At 51.2% G+C, this 26748-nt stretch overlaps 1 protein-coding gene across 1 annotated transcript in view; it reads left to right on the top strand.

The window, feature by feature from the left end:
* The window catches only part of Wscd2 (WSC domain containing 2), a 37451-nt gene extending 13113 nt beyond the window's left edge, over positions 1-24338 (top strand). The window contains exons 4-8 of the mRNA XM_052168108.1: positions 5498-5619; positions 7277-7451; positions 9262-9426; positions 12601-12801; positions 22558-24338. Coding sequence (XP_052024068.1) covers positions 5498-5619; positions 7277-7451; positions 9262-9426; positions 12601-12801; positions 22558-22910 — 1016 coding nt within the window. The 3' untranslated portion in view covers positions 22911-24338. The remainder of the gene's footprint in view (positions 1-5497; positions 5620-7276; positions 7452-9261; positions 9427-12600; positions 12802-22557) is intronic.
* Positions 24339-26748: the final 2410 nt, after the last annotated feature.

The following is a 26748-nucleotide window of genomic DNA, read 5'->3' as shown; positions in this document are numbered from 1 at the left end:
CCTCCGGCTCGTCCAGGAAACTCACGTCTCTTTGGAAGGAGCTTGCCACTGCCTTCTCTGCCAGACGCTAACATATGGCACCTGTGAATCTCTCAGTCCTGGGACCAACTGGAACAGGTGGACTCAGCTTGTGCTTCCCCGAAAAATTCACAACACAGGCAGACATGGAAAGTGGTGTGGATTTTTCCGCCCCGATTTTATTCCAAGCTGCAGGTCCATTCCAAGTCTCTGATCATTGTAAATCGCAGACAACCCCAAACATCACGGGGACCAGCAAGCGACAGCCTAGACAGCATCAGCAGAGTGCGCGATACTCCTGAGGGAGTCTCTTAAGTTTGCTCTGAGAACTACCCAGTTCAAGCAACTTGGATTTCCAACATCCACGAGACCTTCTGATGATATCTAAAAATAGCCACCTTGAACCCACCCACCCTGCCCCAGTCCGAGAGGCTCTTTGTATAATTCAATGTGTCTCTTGACTATAGGTAGCTTATTGGCTGAGAACAGCTCCAGCTAGCAGTACCCCCTAGCCAGCATCTTCCATACAGTGGAAGCCTAATTGGCCTAATTACCCAGGGGTGGTGTCCTTTTTCAGACCAAGGAGGACTCCTCTGTCTGCCTCTGAGCTGATTCCTGGGGATATTTACAGAACAGTGTAGTGGCAGGACTTCCAACTCTTGCAGCTGCCCTTAGCAATGAGTGTCAGTGCTCCGCTCAAGTCTTTCCATAACACAGGGTAAGCTACTGGGTCACGCCCACCCCCGCTAGACTGCCATTAGGAGCAGACATTGTCAAAATGTGGGACATTGGCTTCGGAAACTGTCCCAGTATCCTGCTGTGGAGGCCGAGAAGAATTCTGGGAAATAAGCGTGGCTGGCATGGGGTCTCCGGAGTCCCACCTTAGAACTGCGTGTAGCTCCTGTGGAGAAGCCAAGGAAGGAAAAGCACCTTTGATGTACCAGAAGACCAGAGACAAAAGCTAGCTCTGCTCCCTGGGGCTGTGGGACCTGGAGATGAGGGCCTTCCACGACTTGGGCTCTCTGCCTGTAAAACAGGGTAATAGTAATGATGACCTCACAGGCTATGGTGAAAGAGAATGAAGTGTGCCCAACATGATGACACACACAGCAAGCCACTGTCACAGCTACCATTGGAATGTGACTAGAGTGTCACTCACAATCTGTGGCCAGCAAAGGCTGGGGCTCTGCCTTTTATAAGACATTCTTCCTTAAGAGTTCTTACAGTGGGGGCTGGAGATATGGCTCAGCAGTTAAGAGCACTGACTGTCCTTCCAAAGGTCCTGAGTTCAATTCCCAGCAACCACATGGTGGCTCACAATCGTCTGTAATGGGATCCGATGGCCTCTTTTGGTGTGTCTGAAGACAACTAGAGTGTACTCATGTACAATAAGTAACTAAATCTTGGAGTGGAAGAGAGGGAGGGGGACGGGGACAGGGATGGGGAGGGGGAAGAGTTCTTAGCCTGTTTCCCTAGAGCTGATGCCACCGTGCCTCTGCTGGGAAATGGAGCAGCAGGACTAGAAGCAGCCAGCGGCCAGTCCTTCATCAAGCCAGCCACGCGTGAAGACATCCGCTGCGCCCTCTGGAACTCTCTGCAGCATGACTCTGCATATGCTTCAGAGGTGACTGTCCCAAGGAACAGAAGGCTGGAGTATTTATTCCACCCATGTTTGGCTGAGGGTGGCTTCTGGGGAGGTCACCTTCTCAACACTAAGACAGAGTGTCTGGTCATCCTCAGTCTGTCCTGGGATGGGCTGTATATTAAGGGACACTGACAGCAGCTATTGCCTGGTACTGAGCCTCTGGGTGCACAGGTAAAGGAGGGGGAGACCCCATTCACAGATGAGGAAGACTGAAGATGGCCGTCTGAATCTGCTAAACTGGATAAGTCAAGCACCTGCACCCGGTCCATCTGGCTCAAGGTTGATCCCCTTTGCACTGGGCTCCAGAGATTTTTTTTTCCCCAACAAGAAAACATCATCCTAGTGCTGTGAAAATCTAAATATTTTTATGCCACAGGGAGGCCAAGGGAACCAGGGGTCATCTCACTTTTATTTTCAAATGTAAGAGACACTAGGCAGACAGTCACGTGACCCATATCAAAGATGGGGGAAGAAGGGCAGTTGGAAGAGCCAAGATCTCAGCCGCCTTTGGCGCAGTCAGTGTCCGGCTGACTAAGCTATAAAGGACAGACACTTAAGGAGAGAAATGGCCTCTGCCAGGCTCCTGAGAGTCGGCTGGACTCTCTCCTTGCTGACTTAGAAGGCTTGCATATCTCCACTGGCTCTGAGGAGCTCTGCTGAGGCTCTTACTCAGGGGCTCCGAGCTGGAAGATCCTATGTCCTGGTGACTGGCTGCTCCAAAAGCGAACTCCCAGCCTGCCTCCCCTTGCACCTGCTCCCAGATGCTGTCCCTGGCTCCTTGAGACTCTGCAGACCTCGATTTCAGAATCAGCACTCCCTGTTTGGTCCCCACATCACCCCCAGGCACCATTCATGGACAGCTGCTAATCGTCAAAGAAGATTCCTCTCTGAGCACTGGGCTACCAAGTCTGCACGCTCTCTCTGCCCTTTGCTCTCCCTGCCCTTTGCTCTCCCTGCCCTTTGCAGTCTGGACTCCTGATGTCCAGGCTGGGACTCCCTCCCCCCACCCCCCTGTTCTCCGTCTCAGCGCAGCAGGTGAGGAGGCAGACCTGCCACAGCTCACAGCTTCTTCACATCGTTCCCAATACAAACATAAGAACATTGGGACCTCCAGCCCCTCCCCTACCAAACAGGACCGAAGACAGGGAGCTCTGAGACAGCCTATACCCCCGACATGATGTAACAATCATCCTGCAAGCCTGACATGATGTAACAATCATCCTGCAAGCCTAAAGCAGTGCCTTTGCTGTGGGCCAGCGCCCCTGTGAACAGTTCAGAGACCTGAAACTCACATCTGTTATTCAGGGACATCCCACCCGCTGCATGGAAGTAACTCTCATCCTTCCCCAGCCTGTAAGCCTACGCGGGTGTGTCTGTGCACACACAGGGACGTGGCTCTGCGTCTCGACGCTCCCACATCTACAGAGCTGGAGGCCCGTACCCTCCAAACCTCCCTTTACTTTTCCAAGGCCAAACAGTTTGTTTCTGGGAACGGCTAGGACAGAATGCGACTCCTCTGCCACAGAGCAGGTTCTTAGTTTATCAGAGAACTTCCTTGATGAGAGTTTGCCTCTGTGGGCTTTGTAGGTTTGCCCTGTTCTAGCCCAGGCTGGCCTCAAATTCACTATACAGCCAAGGATGACCTTGAACTTCTGATTGTGCCGTCTCTACTCCCAAGTACCGGATTACAGTCTTTGGTCCCCATGCCTGGTTTATCCAGTGCCAGGGATGGAATCGGGTTTTGAGCACGCTAGGCAAGCTAACTACCCACCAGGCCAATCGCTAGACACCTTACAGAGAGCTTTTAAAGGTGGACCATGCTGGCATCTCTAAGGTGCTCACCAGGGTGCTGGCACACAGTAGGGTCTCTGCTGGCACATAGTAGGGGCTGTACAAGCACCGCCTGCCCCTGCCTACCCCTGTGCTTGAGATTTAGATTCTTTGTTGGGACTGTGCCTCTGGGGAGGTACATTCCACTTGAGGTCTGAGCAATCAAGGGCTGGGGGTAGAGCTCAGGGGTCGAGTGCTTGCCTGCTCTAAGGGCTGGATTTGGTTGCCAGCAGTGCAAGGAAGCAAAGGTCTGAGTTTTTAAATATGCTTCAGGAACCTTGCAACAAAATCCCAGGGGCCACATACCGCATTTCCTAGTTACATAAAATGCATATTCATTGTGGAAAGGATTAAAGAGAAGTCTTGTTAGACGGGAGAAAGAGAGGTCCACTCATGGCCATCCTGGACCAGCGAGAGTTCTGCATTTCCCATCCCAGAGCTTCCAACTACACGTTTGCCTCAGGCTCTGCTTCCCCAAAGCCAGCCTCTGACCATGGTTCCAGGTGTTTTCTTCAGCGGCGACTTCGCCTGTGGACCCGGCAGTGAGACCCAGGCTTTCTACTAAACGACTGTATTTCCAGGTTAAGGACCATAAAGAGAACACCCCTCCCCATCCCCTGACAAAATATCAGCTCTTGCATCCCCTAGATGTCTATCTTGGGTCAGCATAGATTTCTGAGGACCAGGAACTGTCTGTCCCTCAGACAGGAGAGGACCCTGGGACCTGAAGGACGGTATACCAGGATGCTGCCGGGAGCTCTGCTTCCTGTGATCCTGCAGCACTCGTCCTTCTGATGAGACTGTGGAAACCCCCGAGCACCATGTTTCATGAATAAGGCGCAGGGATGCTAAGAGAAAGGGGGGTACAGTGGCCCACAGAGACCCATCTCAGTCACCTGTTGACATAGACGCTGGGGCAGAGGAGAATCCCTTGAAATAGTGAACTCATTCACTGGAACTGGACCATTCTTTTCCTCTCTGTTGTGGCATGCTGTGTGACCTTGGGTGAATTCTGCCTTCTCTGGGCTTCAACCTAAGTCTTTCCTCCAGAAGGAGATTTATTAGCGTTCCTTAGTGACCGCTGGCTGTGGTCTGAGTAGTCCAACAAGAGCTGTCTCCTGACAAAAGAGCTAATGATTCGGTGGTTGTTCAGTCCATGAGGCTGTGTGCCAACAGCCCCACTCTGGCTCTGGAGTCCCAGGGAATTACTGGAGAGCTGCTGGTCTTCGGTCTACGTTGAGATCCCAAAGAAGTAGTTTCTAATAACAGTGAGAGAATGTCTCTGTCTAATAACAGTGAGAGAATGTCTCTGTCTAATAACAGTGAGAGAATGTCTCTGTCTAATAACTGAGAGAATGTCTCTGCAGCAGTGTAGACGAGCTTGCTAATGAGAGTGGGGACAAGCAGGCACAAGTTTTCCCCTTCCATGTCCTTTTGTGAAGGCTGATACCAGAGGTGTGGCCCAGTGTCTAAGTCAGGGTCTATATTCCTGCACAAAATATCATTACCAAGAAGCAAGTTGGGGAGGAAAGGGTTTATTCAGCTTACACTTCCACATTGCTGTTCATGACCAAAGGAAGTCAGGACTGGAACTCAAGCAGGTCAGGAAACAGGAGCTGATGCAGAGGCCATGGAGGGATGTTCCTTACTGACTTGCTTCCCCTGGCTTGCTTGGCCTGCTCTCTTATAGAACCCAAGACCACCAGCCCAGGGATGGCCCCGCCCACAATGGGCCCTCCTCCCCTGATCAATAATTGAGAAAATGCCTTAGAACTGGATCTCTCATGGAGGCATTTCCTCAAGGGAGGCTCCTTTCTCTGTGATAACTTTCCAGCTTGTGTCAAGTGGACACACAAAACCAGCCAGTACACCCAGTCCCCCCTCAAGTGATCCAGTCAGGGAAAACCCCTTGCAAGCTCACCCAGCTACTTGAATTCGATCAGTTCCTGATGCAGCTGGGTTGATTAGCTAGGTCTGACAACTGTTTCCCTCTGGCCTCTTCAGATGGAAGTGCGGTGTTCAGGGGCTGCTTCCGCCGACCCAACAACCTCTCCCTGGCCTTGCCTGTGACAGCGGCCATGCCAAACATGTCTGTGGACAAGTGTGTGGACCTTTGCACAGAGAAGGTAAGCTGGGGCTATTCATAGCTCTTGGGGTACAGGGGCAGGGTGGCTAAGGCCACTAAGGAGCAGAAGTACAGGACAGATTGTGACCTACAATGATGTCATAGTATGTCATGGGGGCATGGACCTATGACATCATAGTGTGTTGATTCACAGGTTAAAGGCAGTGGGGCCACAGAGCAGAAGGAGTAGCCTGCCTGTGTCTAACCATGAGGGAGAATGAGGTTGAGGACAGAGAGGGGGAATAATAAACTCTCCTGGCTAAGCAACATCATTGGTGGGAGCCCAGGGTAGCCCAGTGGGACCCCGCTGTGTGCCACCTTTCTCTCTATTCTTAAGAAGTTCCTATAGCTGGGCAGTGGTGGCGCACGCCTGTAATCCCAGCACTCTGGGAGGCAGAGGCAGGCAGATTTCTGAGTTCAAGGCCAGCCTGGTCTATAGAGTGAGTTCCAGGACAGCCAGGGCTACACAGAGAAACCTTGTCTTAGGAGGGAGGAAGAGGGGGAGGAGGAGGAAGATGGGGAGGAGGAGGAAGGAGGAGAAGTAGTAGTTGAAGAAGTTCCTATAGAATATCTTAGAAAGAAGCAAGACCTGTATGGATAGAGCTCACTGGATACAATGTATGGTTTCCTCTCTTGAGTCTTCCTGGACCCAGGGGGAGATCTGGGCTGTTTCTGGTTTAGAAGCCAATGGGACAGAGATAACCTGGCTATTCAGAGGGCAAAGGAAACATCCCAAGGCATCGCTGGTATGCCCACAGGACATCTTGGGCCAGCAAGATGGCTCAGAGAGTAAGAAGACGACGTGCCACCAGGCCTGAAGACCCGAGTTTGATTGCCAAGACCCACATGGTAGAGGGAGAAAACTGGTTTCTGCAGGTTGTCCTCTGGCCTGCACGTGGATGCCCAGTCAATTGATAATTTATAGCACAGGTTTTGACAGAGCTATCCAGGACGAGCACTGTGACATTGTCATGAGAAAGACAGAGCAAAGAGGGGCTTGGCTCTCACATGTTCCGGGGGAAAGCATCAGCACAGTCTGACTCTGTCTACCACGGCCCTTAGTGAATCCCTTTTGCTTGAGATGGTGCTGACCACAGGCTCACTCTCCCAGGGGAAAGGGAGCAGGGAGAATTTACCAACACTAGCCACTTAGTATCTGCTGGGGTTGGGCTCCAGCACGCCCTGGGGATACCTGGATCTGAGGACACTCCGGGTCTTACCAAGCCAGGAAGGCTCTGCACATCCTCTGACTCCTTTGCACCAGATATAGGTGACTTCTAACCCCCAATTTGGTACTAATGCTGTGTGAGGCGTTGCTATGGTGATGGCTGAGGGAAAGCAAAGGGTCCAGATGTTGAATGCCCATGCAGTACTTTTCCACAATGTTTTTGACCTCACCACGGAGCCAGCAGATGGGGAGGGCGGGCACACCCTGTGGGTCTCCCTTTGCCACCTGGGAAAGGTTGCAGGCGCCTGCTTCTCTACTGCCCTTCCTGTTACAAACACCATGTCTCTCCTGAAGGAGTCAGATAAGCAAGCAGCACAAGAACCTGATGGAGTAAAGCCATCAGGGCGGGGCAGGTAGGCGCCGATGTCCGGGGAGGAGGATTTCGGGATGCACTGGCACTGGGTGACTCTTGCTCTGCTCCCCCGCCCAGGAGTTCCCCCTGGCAGCCCTCGCTGGCACCGCCTGCCACTGTGGCTTTCCCACCACACGGTTCCCTCTTCATGACCGGGAGGATGAGCAACTGTGTGCCCAGAAGTGCAGCGCGGAGGAGTTTGAGAGCTGCGGGACCCCCAGCTACTTCATTGTGTACCAGACGCAGGTCCAAGGTATGTTGGGTCGCTCGACTGACGCCCAGATGCCACCTGGCCAGCCGGTCCCTAAGCCAGCAGTGAGAGTTGCTGAGAGGGCAGAGGGCTGGGCTGCTGACCCTGCCTGGCCTGAGGGCTCCTGGGTGTGAGACAGAAGGGAGGTTCTAGGGAGCCCAGGGGACAGCGTCTGTCTCTCCGTCCCTCACCCCCAAGGCAGCTCTTTGCTGATAGCAGAGGTGGAGATGTTGGGTGGAGAGAGCCCAAGGTCTCCGCTCCTCCAACACAGACCCAGCGTGTGATCCCAGACAGACCATTCCCCTGTCCGGGCCTCAGTTTCTCCATGTGGGAAATGGTGCTGTACATGGTTGGCTTCCAAGGTCCTTTTTGGTTGCAGAGTTCTGTCAATGTGCCTAAAGCAGCTGCTGCTGCTTCTGCTTCTTCTTCTTCTTCTCCTCCTCCTCCTCCTCCTCCTCCTCCTCCTCCTCCTCCCTCTTTCCCCCCCTCCTCCCCAACTCTGTCTCCCTTTCCATCTCTGCCCCTTTGCTAGGAGAGTCCACGCTGTTTATCCTTCTACTGCCCGAGGGGATGCCAGGGAAGAAGGCAGTGGCTGTGGTGCCGAAGGTGCAGGCAGTGATGATAGGGATAGAGGGGATTGTGAGGTGACAGTTGCAATTGTGTTTGTCAGTTTGGGTCAACTGGACACAAGCCTATATGTATCCGAGAGGAGATATCTCAGTTGAGAGGTGTTTCTATCAGATTGCACATAGCTGTGAGTGTGGGGTACTCTCTTTATTAATGACTGAGGGGAGAGGTTCTAACCCACTGCGGGTGGTGCCACCCACCCGTGGGCAGATGCTCTTGGGTTGTATAGGAAAGCAAGCTGAGCAAGCCAGGAAATGGCTTCCTCCAAGCTTCTGGCCTCTGCTCCTGCTTGAGTGCCCGCCCTCAGCTCCCTCGGTCATTGGTGGCTCCTTCAGTCAGTCTGGTGTTTTATCCCAGCAGTAGAGAAGAAAACTGGGACAGTGGTGGTGGTGGTGATGATGGTGGTGGTGGTGATGATGATGGTGCTTGTTATAAAGCTGGGCAGGTGCACACTGCATGGGTGTGTCAACAGCAAAAAGTACACGCGAGGCAGCTCACACTCTCAAACCCGAGAGTGGAAGCAGCAGATGCCTGTCTGTCTGATTTGCATACGCATCCTGTGTATGACTGGAGGTCCCTAGCAGGCAGTCCCACCTGATCTGACGTTGTGTACAGGGTCCAGTCCAGTGAGGTGGGATGAGCGTGCGCTGGTGTCTCGGTCAGGGTTTCCATTCCTGCACAAACATCATGACCAGGAAGCAAGTTGGGGAGGAAAGGGTTTATTCAGCTTACACTTCCACATTGCTGTTCATCACCAAAGGAAGTCAGGACTGGAACTCAAGCAGGTCAGGAAGCAGGAGCTGATGCAGAGGCCATGGAGGGATGTTCCTTACTGGCTTGCTTCCCCTGGCTTGCTCAGCCTGCTCTCTTATAGAACCCAAGACCACCAGCCCAGGGGTGGCCCCACCCACAATGGGCTGGCCCCACCCACAATGGGCTGGGCCCTCCCCCCTTGATCACTAACTGAGAAAATGCCCCACAGCTGGATCTCAAGAAGGCATTTCCTCAAGGGAGGCTCCTTTCTCTGTGATAACTCCTGCCTGTGTCAAGGTGAAAGGAGTTATTTCTACAGCTAGGCCAAACTTAACCATCTCCTCAACCCCATCGTGCCTGTCCTCGTCTCGATATGGCCTCATCTCCAGAGCACACCGTGCTGACCCCCATCTTCCCCCCCATACCCCCACAGACAACCGCTGTATGGACAGACGGTTCCTCCCAGCCAAGTCGAAGAAGCTCATCGCTCTCGCCAGCTTCCCGGGCGCCGGCAACACGTGGGCTCGCCACCTCATCGAGCTGGCCACCGGCTTCTACACCGGCAGCTACTACTTCGACGGTTCCCTGTACAACAAAGGTGAGGGGCGGACAGTGAGAGAAAGGGGCGCCGCGCAGCATGCCTGGCCTCCTCGGTCGAGCCCGCCGTGTCCCTCATATCTGACCCACGGATACCATGTGCCTTCTTCTGCCTTGGTACCTCCCCTGAGCTTGCAGACTAACAGACATCTATTAAGCACCTAATGTGTGCTGGGCACCTCAGCCCAGACAGAGACAGATCATCAGCTCTATGCTATCGTTAGGGGTGTATCAGCTGTTTCCTCTGAGGCGATTATTGAGTATCAACTGTTCACCGGGCGTCTCACCTACAGCATTTGCTGCGTGTGGTGCTTTTTTCCAATGCTCCTCACAGATATTCACCGAGCACCATTACGTCGGAAATATGCTTCCCTCGGGTGGTTTTCAAGATGCATTTATGGAGATGGAGCACCAACTGTGTGCCAGGTATCTCAGGGATGTCCAGTCACCCCCCCCCAGATACCATGCTGAGCTAGAGGTGACAGGCGCTGCCCTCTCGCCTGGGCCTCTAAAAAGTGGAGTCAAATAAGGGGAAATGACTGGCCCCCAGTCAGTTTTCAAGTGTGCTCAACTGTTTCCTAGTTCACCCTCGAGCCCTTATCACTCTTGGGCTTCTTGCTGGGGAGCTAGAAATCAGGCCGGCCCTGGACATGGAGCGCTTTCCTTGGTCCAGGTTTTACATCTATGTGTGGACAACCCTTGTTTGTGGCTGTGGCTGTGGTTGTGTTTAGGGGAGGATCGCTCCCGGCTCTGTGATCTTGGGCACACTGCTGTAGGTCTCTGGTCCTGTGATCATGCACCTACTAAAGCTAACGGTGTGCGCCTCGTGAGGCTGATGTAACGGCGGATGGGCGGGTGCACGGGACAAGCTCAGTATGTGGGAAATGAGCCCTGCGGTCATGGCTCAGCTGAGGAGAAGCTAGTCAGCGACCGCTCTCAGGATGGAGAGTAGAGGGAGGGGAAGAGGGTGGGGTGGAAGGTAGGAGCCAGGCAGTGGTGTGGAGCCCGCAGGGGTGCGGGAGCGGGGCAGGGGTGCAGGAGCGGGGCAGGGGTGTGGGAGCAGGGCAGGGGTGCGGGAGCCAGTTCCTAGTTTGTTTCCATTTCCTGAGATTAACACTGACCAAAATCAACTCAGACAGGAACAGGTGGGAGCTGATGCAGAGGCCATAGAGGGCTCTGCTTTCTGATTTGTTACCCAAGGCTCGCTCAGCCAACTTTCCTGTAGAACCCAGGACCACCAGCCAAGGGATGGTCCACCCACAATGGGCGGGGTGGGATCCTCCCATATTAATCATTAATCAAGAAATACCCCCCAGACCAATCTGACAGAGGGGATCCAAGCTGAGTTGAGGTTCCCTCTCTGTGTCTCTAGTTTGTGTCAGTTTTATAAAAACTAACCAGCACACGGGGCGGGGCCTGTGCCTTCAGATCCCAGCTCTGTGTATTTGGTTTGGATTTCCCAACTCATTTAATTAGCACCTACTATGTGTGAGGCAGCACTACTATGTGTAAGGCTCCTATCAGGATTTGAGCCCAGACCCTCAGAAGAACTGGAGCTGTGCTGTCATTTTGAGCTGGTAGCTGGGAACAGGTCAGGTATTGTGGGTAGGCCAATCCTCACTGCACTGGCTCCACGGGCTCCACCCTCAGAGAAGGGGCCCTGGGATCACGGAGGCCAGAGATCTAAAGGCTTTTCATCTCCTGTGTCAAGTTCAGTGAACCCTGCTTTGCAGACATGATGAGAGGGTTCTGAGGTTCTGTTCTCCTTCAGTGGCTTGAAAGAGGTTAGGAGACACCCGGTTCTGGCGCTGCCACCAGGTCCCGCTTGGCTTCGGAGAGCGATGGAGCCGGCAGTCGAAATGGCCATGGGGCCTTTCAGATGGGCCTGGGGTCAGGTTCTTCCCCTCCGGAGCCTCTTTAAGTAGAACAGGTGGAGTCAGCACCAAACACAGGGTTTCCAAAACCACAACCAGATAATGGCAGCAGGGGACCTGGGGACACTAATCCAAAGCACGCCTAACCTGCGACATTGGAGCTGTGAGGAGAGACGCAAGGGAAAAGATTATATTTTTCTGCAGCTCTGAGACCAGGGAACAATTGTCCGGCGGCTCCTCGGTGCCTGAGGGTCACCTGCTCCCCAGATCAGTAGAGAACTTATGAAGTGACTCTGAGAAGTGCTATCTAAATTTGCCACATTTGTGTAGTGGAGCTGCTTGGTCCATTTGAAAACGGGTGTGGGGAGCGAGGGCTCTGGTGGTGGAGTTCAACAACATTCCTCAGGGAAGCCCAGCCCGTTGTTCCTCCTCAGGAACCTAAAATTCCTCTGGCAAATGTTGTGCTGAATGGCACCACCCCGTCTACTGAACATTTAGACTCAGGCGTAGGTCTTTCTAGATTAGCGTGGTTTATTTTCAGTCTCCATAGTGTCGTGCTAGGGTGACACTGGTGGTGTCCAAGACGCAGCATCTCAAGTCTCCCAGACGAGGAAGTGACTTTTCCATACTGTCACATGCCTTCCTTCGGGCGTTGGGAAGTTTCCTTTACCGTTTTTTTGTTGTTGTTGGTTTTGGTTTCTGGAGATTGGAGATCCCACACTCTAACTAGGATGGCTTGGACCTCGGGGCCACCTCCAACATGGAGATGCCAGGTGTGGACCAACAGAGCTAGACCTGAGGCCGTGACTCTGGGGACCGTTTTCTCCTCTGAGAGTGCTGGGTTCTTGCATACCACCTGTATTTCCCCATTGCTGGGTCTGTGAGAGAATGGATCTCAGTGTAGACAAAATGAAGGCCTCAGGTGGAAAAGTCCTCATCTGAGGAAGTGTGACGTGAGGCCCCACATCCTCAGTGCCCTCAGGGCAGTGTGCCTCAGTGACTGTCAGGACTGTGGATAAAGACCCGCCCGCAGGTGCTCAGAGGACACACAGGGAGGAATTGTGGAGTGAAGAAGACGGTGAGGAAGGCTGAGGTGGTGTGCACACGTGTGTATGAGCGTGTGTGACATGTATGTGTGTGATGTATACATGTGTGTGTGATGTGTACATGTGTGTGGTGTGTACATGTATGTGTGTGGTGTGTACATGTATGTGTGTGGTGTGTACATGTATGTGTGTTTATGTGCATGCTCCTCACCCCCTCACCCCAGCTTCTAACTTCTCGACTCCCGTTGGGCACAGGGTTCAAAGGTGAGAGGGACCACTGGCGAAGTGGGCGGACCATCTGCATCAAGACCCATGAGAGTGGGCAGAAGGAGATCGAGGCCTTCGACTCCGCCATTCTGCTCATCCGCAACCCCTACAAGGCCCTCATGGCGGAGTTCAACCGCAAGTATGGAGGCCACATAGGCTTTGCTGCTCACGCCCACTGGAAAGGCAAAGGTACAGAAGGGAGGGTCGGGGACAGCGTGGGGTGTGGGGTGACAGGAGGGAGGGCCTGGGACACCGTGGAGTGTGGGTGACCAGCAAGGGGCTCTTAAGAGCCACCTAGAGCTTGTGCAGAACTGTAGCTTTGAGCAGGAGGAACCCAAGGGCCACACCCAAAGCCCAAGAGCTAAGGATTCCGCCTTTACAGTGAAACTTGATAACAGGACTCTCAACCTTTCCACTTTTTTAATAACTCTGACTTTCTGGACTTAGAGGGGTGACAAAATTGTGGGGTGCAAAGGGCTGGGAGCTACACTCTCCTCAGCCAGCAGCTACCGCACTGCTAGTCAAACCCAGATGGTGTCGATTGCCACATTTGTAGGTCCTCTCCAGGGTATCACACGGCCTGTGTCTAGCCCCAGCTTATATGGTTGTGTGACCAGTATCACTGTAGTGGATCTGCCGCATTCAGAGAGACTGGTGATCCGCTGGTGTCACAGCAAGCAGGGCCCCACACTCTTCCCTGGCTAGGTGAGGAGGCTTGTGCCCAGGAGCAGACAGTGTCTGGAACACAGAATCCAAACCCAGCTGGGTCTGAGCCGAGAACCCGGTTCTCTCTAGTAATGAGGAAACAGACGTAGAGGGGCAAAGACCACCGAGGTCACTGGGATACATAATGGCATAGCCAGCCCTCCTCTTTCCAGGCTTCCGGGGGTCTGAGAGAAGGGGGCAGTGTGGTTATCAACTTGTCACTGAGCAGCCCCTCTCTCTGTCAAACCCTCCAGGAACTAGGGATAAAGTTCCTGTGGCAGGGTATATAGGGCTTGGCACACACCCCAGGTCTGCTGATCGACACCCCCACACCTCACACCAAGCCTCCACATCCAGTGACACCCACACACCAGCCCCGCGTTCAGAGACATACACTCCCCCAGGAGCCACCTTGCTGGCCTGCTTCCTTATGTAAGACACCGGAACACCTAGACCAACACCAAGTCAGGGCATTGAACCAACTCAAAACCAACAGAGGGCATGGGGAGGCTCGGTCCACACTCAACTCATTCTGGGGCTACATTAGCCCCCAAAACCCCTCTCAGGTCAAGAGTGATCTCCCCAGGGAACAGAGCCCCCATTCTTCCCCCCATCCCCCAGCCACCCACCCATTCCTCTCCTTGGATACCCTAGGCACCAGGACAACAGGAGGGCTCATTATCAATGCAAATAAAATCACCAGGCTCCACTCCAGACCTGCCCAATCAGAGTCGTTCCATTTTCACAAGCCTTTGAGGTCTTACTTACACACACACACACACACACACACACACACACACACACACACACCTTAAATGTCACTGCCTGAAACCCTTTACTGCTCATGCATGGCTGGGGACCAGCTACGGCGGTGTCCAACCAGATTCCACAGGGACTCTGATACTCTCACGGGTTTTGAGACCTGCTTTGGGACGCCCTAGATGTACAGTAGGCAGTGACCTGGGAGCAGAGGCCACGTGCTGTGTATGTCCCATCGCTGTAGTCCTGTCCTCTCCTGATCAGAGCCGAGATAAGCCTCCCCACCCCACCCCCCAACTTTGGTTCTATAACGTTAATTTTACAGCCCCTCTGGAGCAGGATGGAGGCGAAATTTTATGTGATATGATTACACAAGGTGAATTGTCCTGGATCTGTTTAATGAAAGAGATCCTGTGTTTAATGATTCCATGGGGAACTGGCACCGAGAAACCATTAATCAGGTCCTGGTTCCTCCTGACAACAAGAAGCTGGAAGAAACTGGAAGGAAGACCTCCAGGCCTCCGCACACACAGGAGCACCCTGATACCCTGTGGCTCCTCGGGGTGCCTTTGTTCCCAGATATGTGGGTGCTGATCGATTACGCAGAGCCCTGAGCTAGGGGAGGGCTTTTGTTTTTGTTTCTGTTCTTTGCAACAAAGTCATTTAGGAGCTTTGAGAGGTAGTGGGTTGGGGATTGGAATAGTGTAGGCGCCTCTGGTAGGGAGAGCTCTGAACAGCTCAGGAAGGTGCTGTACTTTGGGAGTGGGGGAAACTCAGGCCAGCGGGAAGACGCTTGTGGGAAGTCTTAGGAAAAACTGGCATCCACCATCAGGGATTGTCATGAGCGGCAGTCACACTTCTCCACCTGGTACTTCCTCAGGATCTTTGCCTAAGATATCAAGGCTGGACATTTGCAAATCAGTACAAACCCAAGGAGAGCCGATAGCGCCAACAAGATCACCCAGTGTGGGTGGAGAGGAGCCGGGTCTCCAGTCCCAGACACCTGGCTGCAGAGTCACCTATAGACACAGAGAGGTAAAAGACACAGCAGGAAGACAGAGACAGCTTCCCCAGAACAAGAGGTGCAGGCGATAGGATCGGAAGGCAAGCTCATCTTGACACACCACACAAATGTCTTCAAGAGGATCACACTTGGCCACACCTGAAGGCTTGTGGGGTGGTAGGTGCCAAAAGCCAGCCTCACCGGAGGTTCTCCTGGGATGGTGGGAGCTGTCCTGAGTCACCAAGGATATCGGAAGGTGACTCAGAACGAGGGACAGGCTGACAGAGGGAAGGAGCCCCTGTGTATGCTTAAACTTTTCCTAATCCCACAGATACATCTGGTCCTAACCCATTATAACAGTATGGGCCCAATTAGTCAGCTGCCTTGTGAATAATCTATTTGAAGAATAAAAAAATAACCTGTCGTCAGCATAAATATTTCTCAAGTATCCATGGGGTTCCAGGAGGGGACTGCGAGAGAGGCATCTAAGGACAGTTCTGATGTGTTCTGTCGAGAACGGCAGCCCTTCATCACAGTGCAATTTAGCTGTGGGAAATTTCAATTTAGTTCAGCGGCGACCTCCCCCAGCTCCTGCTGGGTATCAGGCTGTGGGGAGGAGCAGGGGGAGGGGGATAATGCTGGTGGTGGCAGGAGTTGATCTGGGCCAGAATCTAAGACTGGATGGTGTTTCCCTGCTGTGCGACCAGGTCGCTTTATCTGTCTGGGCCTCAGTCTCTGTCCTGGTAATGAGCACACAGTAATTTTCTATGGCGTGGTTGGTAAGGATCTGTTTGTTGCCCATCAAGGGGTTAGGATTGAGGATTGTAAGATTGTAAGACTCGCTCGTGCACTGCTCCCTCTAGCGGGACTGAGGAGGACTGCACCCTCTGCAGTTTAAGCCCTCAGAGTGCCTCTTGGGATTCTCGGGTCTCCAGGGCGTTGAGGCTGTTTGCAGCATCCTCCTGCCCACTTTGGCCATATCCCACTTTCTCTCCCGCCTGAGCCTCAGCAGCTCTCCCTGAGCTCTACAACTACCCTGAAGATCACACCATGTAACCTATCTTGAGTCAGGCAACCCTAAAGGCACCCTCCCAGTCAGGTGACTTTCTATTGCATGGCAAGATGGCTGACGATCCCCCAAGAGGAGACAGTCCATGACAGAGTAGAGGGCCACAAGAAGCAGCTTAACAATCCTAACCCCACCCGCAGGGGCTCAGGCTGCAGTGGAGACATTTGCGTAAGCAGGGTGACCACTCGCCACGTGATCAGGAGGAAGAATGAAGCCTGCGGAGCCCAAAGGAGGCCTGGGTGAGCCCTGAGGGCCGGGACGATGATGTCATATTGAGAAAGATCCATCAGTGAGGGCAGCAGCCATGCTTATTAAACAACTGGCTCAGACCAGTGTGAGCTCTGGCCACGCCCTGTATACAGCCTACCATCCCCTGCGAGCAGGCTGTCACTGCTTACAACAGCTTGGTAGTAAAAGGCCTATTCAATGCAGCCAGCCAGACGTCCCAAATCCTGCTCTGCCTCTCATTCTAAGTGACCGTACACAGCCGCTCTGTGCCTCAGTTTCCCCTTCTGTTAAATGATGATGGCGTGGTGATAGGATAACCTGTGGGGAATGAGTAGAGTTAACTCCTGCCTATATCTATCTAATGAAAATGCAATATACCTTTCTAACTAACATATTAATGGGAACCATAGACCTATGGTATGAATAATTTACATAAATTATACATACTATAAATCTATTTTATAACGCCGGACATGGAGGCACATGCCTTTAATCCCAGCACTCAAGAGGCAGGTGGATTTCTGAGTTTTGGGCCAGCCTAATCTACCGACTGAGTTCCAGGCTAGCCAAGGCTACACAGAGAAATCCTGTCCTGAAAAACAAACAAACAAAAAAAACTATTTTATGTAAATTTTATAAAATTTTCATAGTCTAGTCTGGGAGAACATTGGAAGTACTTAGATACCGGCCTGATCTTTTAATCAGAATGGAGTCTTTGATGGGATATCTTTTTTTTTTCTTTCAGTTGATGAAATCATCTAGTTTATCCTTTGAGGAGGGTTCTGTAACTAACTTTGAATTTAATTATCCTATTTAAATGTCTTTTACAATACTATGTGTTACTCATTAACTAATAGTCCAAATTGAACAAACAGATGTAACTATTTGTACATCAAAAAGTCTTACAACCATTACTGAATTTAGTAGGAACATTCCAGATAGGTATAACTCTCTAAACAAATCATAAATGATTAAAGCAATGTCTAACTATTCAAAACTCAAAGACTTTTTCAATTGGGGAACATTTAATCACAGGTTTAAATGTCCATTTAGTCAAAGGATAAGCAAAGGGTTTGTTGTTTTAAGTGATTTTTTTGTTGTAAAAATTATGAAGAACAAATTGATACTTAATAAAGTATGGAGAATTAAGCATCAATTTTATCTCAGGGTATTGAATTGACCTTAAGCTTTATAACTTCAATATTATTCTTTCCTCATTATAACAATATCCATTTTTTAAACAATCCTTTTGTGACATAGTTTGATCTTATGATGGTTATTACAAAGTGTAGAAAACAATTTTAATGAGATAATATTAAAAGGAAGTTCAGGAGACTGTAATGAAAGCCACAGGAAATATGGTATCTTCAATATCCAATAATTATAAACCCAGGAAAAGGGCTTATTTTGATTGGATTTAAGTTAAATATTAGTTAGAGATTTGAGCCGCTCTGATAGGTACCTGAAGTGTTTTGCTTCTTCTGTGTATGTTCTGGTTTTGGTTGTCACTGGTGGAGAAAGCATGTCCTTTTATTGGTATTTTACCAGTAATCAAAAGTATAAAGTATCCAGAGGATGACAGCTTGGCATTCATGACTTGACTCTTTTTAACTAAAAAAGTCGAATAATTCCTTTAAATATCTAATTACAGTGTAACACATTAAGAAGATCTGTAAACTCTAAGATGTCTATGGGAACCCCAAAGCAGGTTTTTAAAATGACAAATCAAAAACCACACATTTAGGGTTTTCTCCCACATTGACTTTGCCAAGACACAGATCTTGAACACCCCTTCCCTTTTGTTCTTTTTCTTTTAAGGAGACCATGATGCTCAAAACTGTTCCTGAGATATTGGTATGCATATAATCACTCACATATAAACAAGACATATGGAAAGCACAGACAGGAGCTGGCTTTTTATTCTCTGGGATAAAGAGCTCAGGGTCTGGGGCAGGGCAGAGGGCAGGGCTAGGAAGGGCAGCAACTGTCACTAGGAAAAAATGTAAGCTAGAGAGGAGAGATCCTGTCCTAGTTATTTATACCTTCCACTGGATAAAGACCAAGGAGGTAACATCTTCATCAGTATCGTATCTTGTTATTAAAGTTATTCATGTTATTAAAATGTTTAAATTTTAAAATTAGCAAATTGTCCCAAAGAAAGGACCATCAAAAGAGCCATTAAAGGAAGAAAAGGGAAATTTAGTCAATGTGGTCACACTGGGAAAGGGAGACAATGAGACCTGAAAACTCCTCAAGTCTGTCTTTAGGGACCTGAAATAAAATCTGGAGGGGTGAGCAGTCTAGTCCCTGGTGCTTGACTGGGCTCCAAGCGTGTCTATAAGGTGTTGCAATGTTGCTTGTCTATAAGGTGTTACAATGTTGCTTGTCTATAAGGTGTTACAATGTTGCCAGAACTCTCTGAAATCTTGCTCAGGGAGACTCGTTCCCCTCCAGCTGGCAACCCTTCCCCCTCTCTCAGCCTGAGATTCCTGGGGGAGCTCCTGTATCCTTAGGGCCCATTGCTTCACAGTCTATTAGTCAGACTGACACACACGTATCTCTTGAGAATATCTTCATTTCTGCCAGACTGGTCCCTGGGAGATCAAGTTTTATGATGACAGTGCCCAGAAAAGCCATGTGTTAGAAATAACCGAGGGGCAGAGCTGGGTGGGTCTGAACAAAGTCTAAGTTCCTGTCAGGGCCACTCAGACTTCTAGAGAGTTTCCTGTTAGACACGTGGAATCAAAGGAACACAGGGCCTCACAGTCAGGAAAGCAGACAGGAAACTCCCCTTGAAGATGGGTCTCAGCTAAAGTCCCCAGGAATGCTGGAGAGGGGGCACAGACATTTGGTTATCGTTAATAGCCTGAGCTATAGTCCCCCAAGCTCCCAAGCTCGGGCCAAGCTAGATGTTGGGCTTTAAGGCTGAAAGCATGAGAGATAAAGAGAAAGAAGCTGCTCAAAAGACTCGGACTGTTTTGGAGTTAGCCTTTGTTTTGACATAAAACCCTCTAAAAAGGTGGTGGTGGTGGTGGTTGTTTTGGTTTGGGGATTTATTTTTGGGTTTTTGGTTGGTTGGTTGGTTTTGATTTTTGTGGGGTTGGTTTTTTGTTTTGTTTTGTTGTTTTTTATTTTTTGGCTTGGTTTGTTTTTCTTCTTTTGGGTTTTTTTTTTGCTTTGTTTGTTTGCTTTTTGGTTTATGTTCTTGCATTTAACTCACATGACTCTAAGAGCTCCTTACTATTCTGAGTTACCAATTTTATCATGTTTTGGAGAGTGTTTTATATTTAGTTAAAGCGGCTGCTGATCTGTGATTTTGTTTTTTAAAGATTTATTTATTTATTATATGTAACTACACTGTAGCTGTTTTCAAGACACAACAGAAGAGGGCATCAGATCTTATTACAGATGGTTGTGAGCCACCATGTGGTTGCTGGGATTTGAACTCAGGACCTCTGGAAGAGCAGCCAGTGCTCTTAACCACTGAGCCATCTCTCCAGCGCCTGATCTGTGATTTTTAAGATGTTCGTTGCCTAGGACTTCATTAAGGGTAAAACCTAAACCTGGAGGAGGAAAGTGCTTCGGTCATCTTTAGTCTATTTTGTTTTATTTTCCAGAACCCTTGCAAGTTAATCAGCAATTATCACTCACTAGAGCCGCAGATGGCCATTGGGCTGCGGGCGCTTCCTCCTTTCTGGGTCCCCCACCCCCGCCCATTTTCTCCAGTAAAGTCACCTGCTTACACTAACTAGGGAGCGTGTGTTTTGGGTCAGTTGTATGCACCCGCTTTGGGTCTTCCCCCACTGGGTCTGTTATCCTACCTGTTTACACAAATATGAAGGCGCTCAAGACAAGGGGTGAACAGAGCCTCCGATGTATCTTTCCCAGAGAGCCAATATCCCAGCAGTCCAGACACAGAGGCAGGCTGCTCTCTGAGTTTGAGGCCAGCCGGGTCAACAGAGTAAGTTTCAGAAGAGCCAGGGCTATACAGGGAAGCCCTGTCTCAAAAAACAAACAAACAAAATCCCTAACAAAGAATGGAGGGTGTTTGTTTAGTTTCCCCCACTGTAGATAGTGAGGTGTTCCCCCTGACTCCAGCACACTTCGAGGTCACACTTCAGGTTGAGGCGAGGTGGGGTGAGAGGGAACAGGTGGCTTTTGTCTCCAGGGGCTTTATCATCAGATGATCATAAACCTCCTAAGCTAAAGGTCACGGGAGAAGTAGCAGGAAAACAACAACAACCCAGAATTAAACATTTGAGGATTTAGGACACAAAGGCCAAAAGTTAACAAATCAAAACTTTTCAAAAACAAGGTAAAGCAAGACAAAACACAAACAGAAATAAATCCCCTCAGAGTTCCAAAAGCAAATGAAATATACTGAGAACAAACTGAACGTGGAATCTAAAGCGTCTTTAGAGCTCAGAATGCAAGCAGCCCAACCATAGGTTAGACGAATGGGGCTTCACACAAGCACTCAGAGCAGATACCTTAAATGAATACTTTGAAAGCAGACAAAAAAGAGATGCCTCTCAGAGTGTGGGCTGTTAGCCACAGCTCAGAACAGACAAATACACTGTCCGCAAAACGGAGGGAGGGAGGGAGGGAGGGAGCCCCAAACAGAACTCACCAACCATCCACCCAGCTGAGGGAACAAAACCAGATGGCCAGGGCTCCATGGATCCAGACAGGTGCCTGGCGTCCGTTCCAGCGATTCCTCTGGTGAAAAGTGGGCCGTTTTTTGGAACCTCGTATGTCACCATAGCCAATGACTAAAAACCATAGCTCTTATCTTAAAAGGAATGTCAGAGAGCTTATTCTGGAGACAGCAAGTGACCGTGGCCCAGAAACACAGATGGCGTTTACTCCAGATTCTGTGTTCCAACCGGGAAGCAGTTTCGTGAAATGTTTGTAGTTTGACAAATCAAAGAAAGCAAAGGCAGTTTAAAATACACTGGTGGGTATAGCGCAGAGCCGGGCACAGACACACAGAGGAAGCCTTTCTATAGGCCCAGGGTGCTGTCTGATGATGTTCTTAGTTAGCCTCAGGGTTGGTAGAAGCTAACTGTCTTGTGTGATAATAGGTTCCAAAAGGTTTCTATTAGTCAGGGGGAGTTAGTTCCATGCAAGAAAGAGCTGTGCGGCCGCTCTTTGCTACCTTGTGGGTTCTTCTTCTTTTTTTTTTTCCTTCTACCCTTTCAACCCATGACACCAGATAGGAGAGGGGAAAAGGGGCAGAGAGGAAAGAAAAAGGGGTATTATTATGGTTAGACTAGTTCTGCTGATTAGGGGTGTCATGTTTCTGAGGGCAAGTTTGATCTTTGCCATTAGAATCTAAATTATTCTTCTTTCTCCTTTTTCATACACAACTACTTAACATACCACAACCAACAATGACAACCAGCAACCTCCTCCCCTCCTCAAGGCCCTAGCATTTATCTACCCTCTGAAAAGTCCCCAAATTCCCCAGTGTCACACAATTGCAGCTGGCAGAATGATTTGCCTGCAAGGGCACGAGGCAAATCATAGTCAGCTGCTGCGGGCAGTCTGAAGCAGCCCCTGCCCGCACCTGGGATCAGAGCAAAAACATTCTTACTCGTCTGTGTTTTTAAAAGATTCCAGGCAGTGGTGGTGCACGCCTTTAATCCCTTGGGAGGCAGGGGCAGGCTGATCTCGAGTTCGAGGCCAGCCTGGTCTATAGAGTGAGTTCCAGGACAGCCAGGGCTATACAGAGAAACCCTGTCTCGAATAACCAAAAAAGAAAAGCAAACAAAAAACAAAAACCCACAAAATTGTCACTACCTAGATGTTCCAGAGGTCTAGAACTAGCCCAAGGTAAAGTAATTAGCCCCTGGATCTGCAACATTCCAACCTCCCCACAGAACTACAGCTCTGATCATCAGTCTCTGCCCATTCAAAACCTGGAGCTTCCGGCATACTAGGCTAGCAAGTGCTCTCTGCTCCCCTGCCCTTCCTGTCTAATTCCACACCTCTGTGCCTCCACAGTTTGGTGGTATCTGTTTACACACTGTGGTTCTCTCTGCGTATAGGGCTGTGCCTGTAGTGAACCAGGCACCAGACGGGGCTGTGCTCCCCAAGAAAGCACATGTGGGTTTCAGGGATCTGGAAGGTTTGTCATCTGCCCATCTGGTGGCGTGCTGATGCTCTGCTCTCTCCATAGAGTGGCCCGAGTTCGTGAGGAACTATGCCCCGTGGTGGGCCACGCACACGCTGGACTGGCTCAAGTTTGGCAAGAGTGTACTGGTGGTGCACTTCGAGGATCTGAAGCAGGACTTGTTTACGCAGCTGGGCCGCATGGTCAGCCTGCTGGGCGTGGCGGTCCGGGAGGATCGGCTGCTGTGCGTGGAGAGCCAGAAGGACGGCAACTTCAAGCGCTCGGGGCTGCGCAAGCTGGAGTATGACCCTTACACAGCCGAGATGCGCAGGAGCATTGCTGCCTACATCAGGATGGTGGACACGGCGCTGCGAAGCCGCAACCTCACCGGGGTGCCTGACGCCTATGGCCCAAGATGATTGATGGGCAGCCAAGGAGGGACCCAAGCACCTCCTGCCTGGTTTCCCTCTGGCACAAAGACAGCGCCAGGCTCCTGCCTGCCTTCTGAAAGGCCCCTCCGACGCCTCAGGAGATGTCCAGACACCTTCCCCTGGAGAGTAGGCTGCCTGATTTGGGGTGTCCCTGCCGTTGGTGGGTGAAGGGGGAGGATAATCTGGAAGGTTCTGGATGCGGCAGCTGATGGACCCTGCTCTGACTGTGTGGGCCCCGGCCTCTTCTTCCCCTGAGCAAGCACCGGCTTTCTGATCTCTCTCAGGCCAGCTCTGTGTGACAGCCGGCTGGGACCCGACTCTGTGGCCTTGGGTGACTGACTTCTGAGGTATGGAGACTGGTGCTCTGGCTTTACAGAGGGAGCCGCCCCCGGGCTAAAGCACACACGGAGACACAAGCTGGGTGTGTCCCATCTCCAGGACAGCAACCCTGTCTTGTCTGCTCATGCTAGCATGTCTTGGGACTGGGGGTGATGTTAGGGTTCTTGGTCCTTCTTCCAAAATCCCTTAGGTACCAAAAAACCAACCTGACAGGTTGGCCACGTGCCACATACAAAGCCCTGGGGATCTGTCTTTGCAGGGTCGGGGCCTGGAATGGCTTATCTTACACTGCCCGACAGATCCCTTAACCAGGGAGCCCTTTACTACCCAGGTCAGGGAACAAAAGTGCTCCAACTCAGAGGGAGTCACACCCAAAACTGTCCCCTACCCTCTAAGCCATCAGCCTCCCTTCCCTTGCTTGTGGCCCAATAGGGCCAGCCCCGACTGGGGACTCCTCAGAAATGGGGCAAAGAATGACTCTCTCATAATTCCCATGATGCCGCTGCCCTCTCGACAACGCTGAGACACCAAAGGATTTCTGACCCGAGTCGCTGATCACGTTTTTAGGAAGCATGCATCCGGGATCCAGACTCCCCACCTTGGGTCCCTCTGGCTTCCCCTCCAGCCCCGTCGCCATTCCCATGACATAACCGCAAAAGCCATAGTCACGGCCCCTCGCTCTTCTGTCCGGAGCAGCCCCTGCAGCCTGGGGGGGGGGGCAACAGAACACTCGCTCCCACCTAGCCAAGGAACCCTGGAGAAGGTTCGTGAAAAGAGATATATTTTTTTAAGAGGAATATGACCAAGACATTCTGCTCCTTGGACATTGGCCACACAAAAAGAAGGACCTGCTTTCCTTCCCCAGCGCCCTCATCCGGAGGGTTTGGACCACCCCAGGGCTCAGCCAAGGGGGCTCTGAATGTATTTTGTACGGTGTTTTCCCCACCCCAGACCAATTTCTAGTTTTCTTTCATGGGGTAGTAGAGGGCCTGGCCCTCCTCTCCTGCTTGGAGGTCAGCTCTCTCTCTCTCTCTCTCTCTCTCTCTCTCTCTCTCTCTCTCTGAGACTCTGGGTCCAGAACCTGGGTCAGTTCTTTGCTAGTGGCCACCTCTGGTCACAAACTTTCTTTTCGAAGATTCCTCAGGTCAACACTATCATTAAAACAGAGTTTTGTTGCTAATTGGCTGCCCTGTTGTATGTTCACACACGGGGTGTTTGCTTGTGTGTGTGTGAGAGAGAGAGAGGCAGGAGAGGCCTGAGGTGTGCAGTTCTCTGGGTTTATTGTGCACAGATGTGGACCAGAGTGTCCATGGACGATGTCTCTTCTGTGTGAGTGGTAGAAACCCTGTGTGGCTGCTGTGCATTGTCTCTGAGGCAGGGGAGCCGATACAAAGCTGCCCCGGGACCTCAAGGCTCCCCATTGCCATCAACGTCCACCTGGCTTCTGCCACCAACCAGACTGGACTTTCTGTGGGAAAGGCTGTGACCAAAGACTTACCCAGTCAGAGGGAGGAGGAGCTTTTGATGTCTTATAGGGAGTGGGGCAGTTGAAATGGGTAGGGAAAAGGCAGGGAGGGGCTTCTCCTACCCCCACCCCCAGAGTCCTGGGCCACCAATGCAGAAGAAGCAAGAAGGAGGGAGGACTCCAGTGTCAGAGTCCCTGGGGGAGGGAATGCTGCTCATGGAAGCCATGTTGGGTGTTAAACCGAGCCTAACCTGTCCGAGGCGCCCCTTGAACCTGGGCTAACCAATCTTAGACTCTTGCTTTGAACCTGAGTAACATCTATGTTCCCGAGGCTACCTTCGCCCACCTGTTCCCAGTGAAGGGAGTCATGTGACATCAAGCTGGCCTGGATTCTTGTCTCAGGACCATAAGGGATCTGCCTCCCACGCCTTCCTGATGTCCAGGGGTGAGGCTGGGCTGAAGCTCCTGTCACAACAACTAATGCCTGCTCCTCCTGTGGCCATCTGGAATCAAATCTTTATATTTCAGACTTGGAAGGAACTAAAGTAGCTTTTTTTTTAAACTCACACATAACTTCCTGAGCATGGGTTACCAGTCCGCCACAGGCCCTGTGCCCTGTTTCAGAGACTGAAAAGGGACTTAAGAACTCTCCATCCCCACAGAGTTCACAGAAAATGTTTGGGGAAGGGGATCATGAGTCCCCTGGTGGCCCCTACATGGAGACTGATTTCAGGGCTAAGACCCTCACTGGGAAAAGCAGTGTGAACAATGGCTGGGGGTTGGGGGTCATCCAGGCTGGATCCTGCTGTCTTCCCGCAGTGACTCCCAGACTCAAGGAGAATAAGGCTGATTATCTATCGGAATCAGTTCCATGTTTCCCCAGGCACCCTGGAGACGGATGAATCCAGTGTGGGAGGAAGGGGAGAGGCAAGGGGTGCAGGCAGCTCCCCCCCCCCAGGACCATCTCCCCCCTCTTCCTTGCCTGCATCTCTCTGTTTTCTTTTCCTCATCTTGCCTCCTGTCTGTCTTTGAGCCCTGGTTTCCCTCTTTGAGGTCAGACTTCCCCCAGCTGCCCTGTTGTCCCTTTCCTTTCTGCCTGCCAAACTGCACCCTCTGCCTTTCTCTGTCCTCCACACAGTCCCCTCTCTGTCCTCTCTGTCCTTCTCTCCATCCTCCTCTCTGTCCTCCTCTCCATCCTCCTGTCCTTCTCTCCATCCTCCTCTGTCCTCTCCATCCTCCTCTCTGTCCTCCTCTCCATCCTCCTCTGTCCTCCTCTCCATCCTCCTGTCCTTCTCTCCATCCTCCTCTCCATCCTCTTCTCCATCCTCCTCTGTTCTCTCCATCCTCCTCTCCGTCCTTCTCTCTGTCCTTCTCTCCATCCTCCTCTTCATCCTCCTCTCCATCCTCCTGTCCTTCTCTCCATCCTCCTCTGTCCTCTCCATCCTCCTCTCTGTCCTCCTCTCCATCTTCCTCTGTCCTCCTCTCCATCCTCCTGTCCTTCTCTCCATCCTCTCCGTCCTCTTCTCTATCCTCCTCTGTTCTTCTCTCCATCCTCCTCTCCGTCCTTCTCTCTGTCCTTCTCTCCATCCTCCTCTCCATCCTCCTCTCCATCCTCCTCTGTCCTTCTCTCCATCCTCCTCTCCATCCTCCTCTCCATCCTCCTCTGTCCTTCTCTCCATCCTCCTCTCCGTCCTCTTCTCCATCCTCCTCTCTGTCCTTCTCTCCATCCTCCTCTTCATCCTCTCCATCCTTCTCTGTCCTTCTCTCCATCCTCCTCTTCATCCTTCTCTCCATCCTCCTCTCTGTACTCTTCATCCTCCTCTCCATTCTCCTGTCCTTCTCTCCATCGTCCTGTCCTTCTCTCCATCCTCCTCTCCGTCCTCTTCTCCATCCTCCTCTCTGTCCTTCTCTCCATCCTCCTCTTCATCCTCCTTTCCATCCTTCTCTGTCCTCTCCATCCTCCTCTTCATCCTCCTTTCCATCCTTCTCTGTCCTCTCCATCCTCCTGTCCTCTCCATCCTC

This window comes from Apodemus sylvaticus, chromosome 22 (assembly GCF_947179515.1).
Source record: "Apodemus sylvaticus chromosome 22, mApoSyl1.1, whole genome shotgun sequence".
NCBI lineage: Eukaryota > Metazoa > Chordata > Mammalia > Rodentia > Muridae > Apodemus > Apodemus sylvaticus.
The sequence above is the reverse complement of the archived record's forward strand: the minus strand, read 5'-3'. Positions and strand labels throughout refer to the sequence as shown.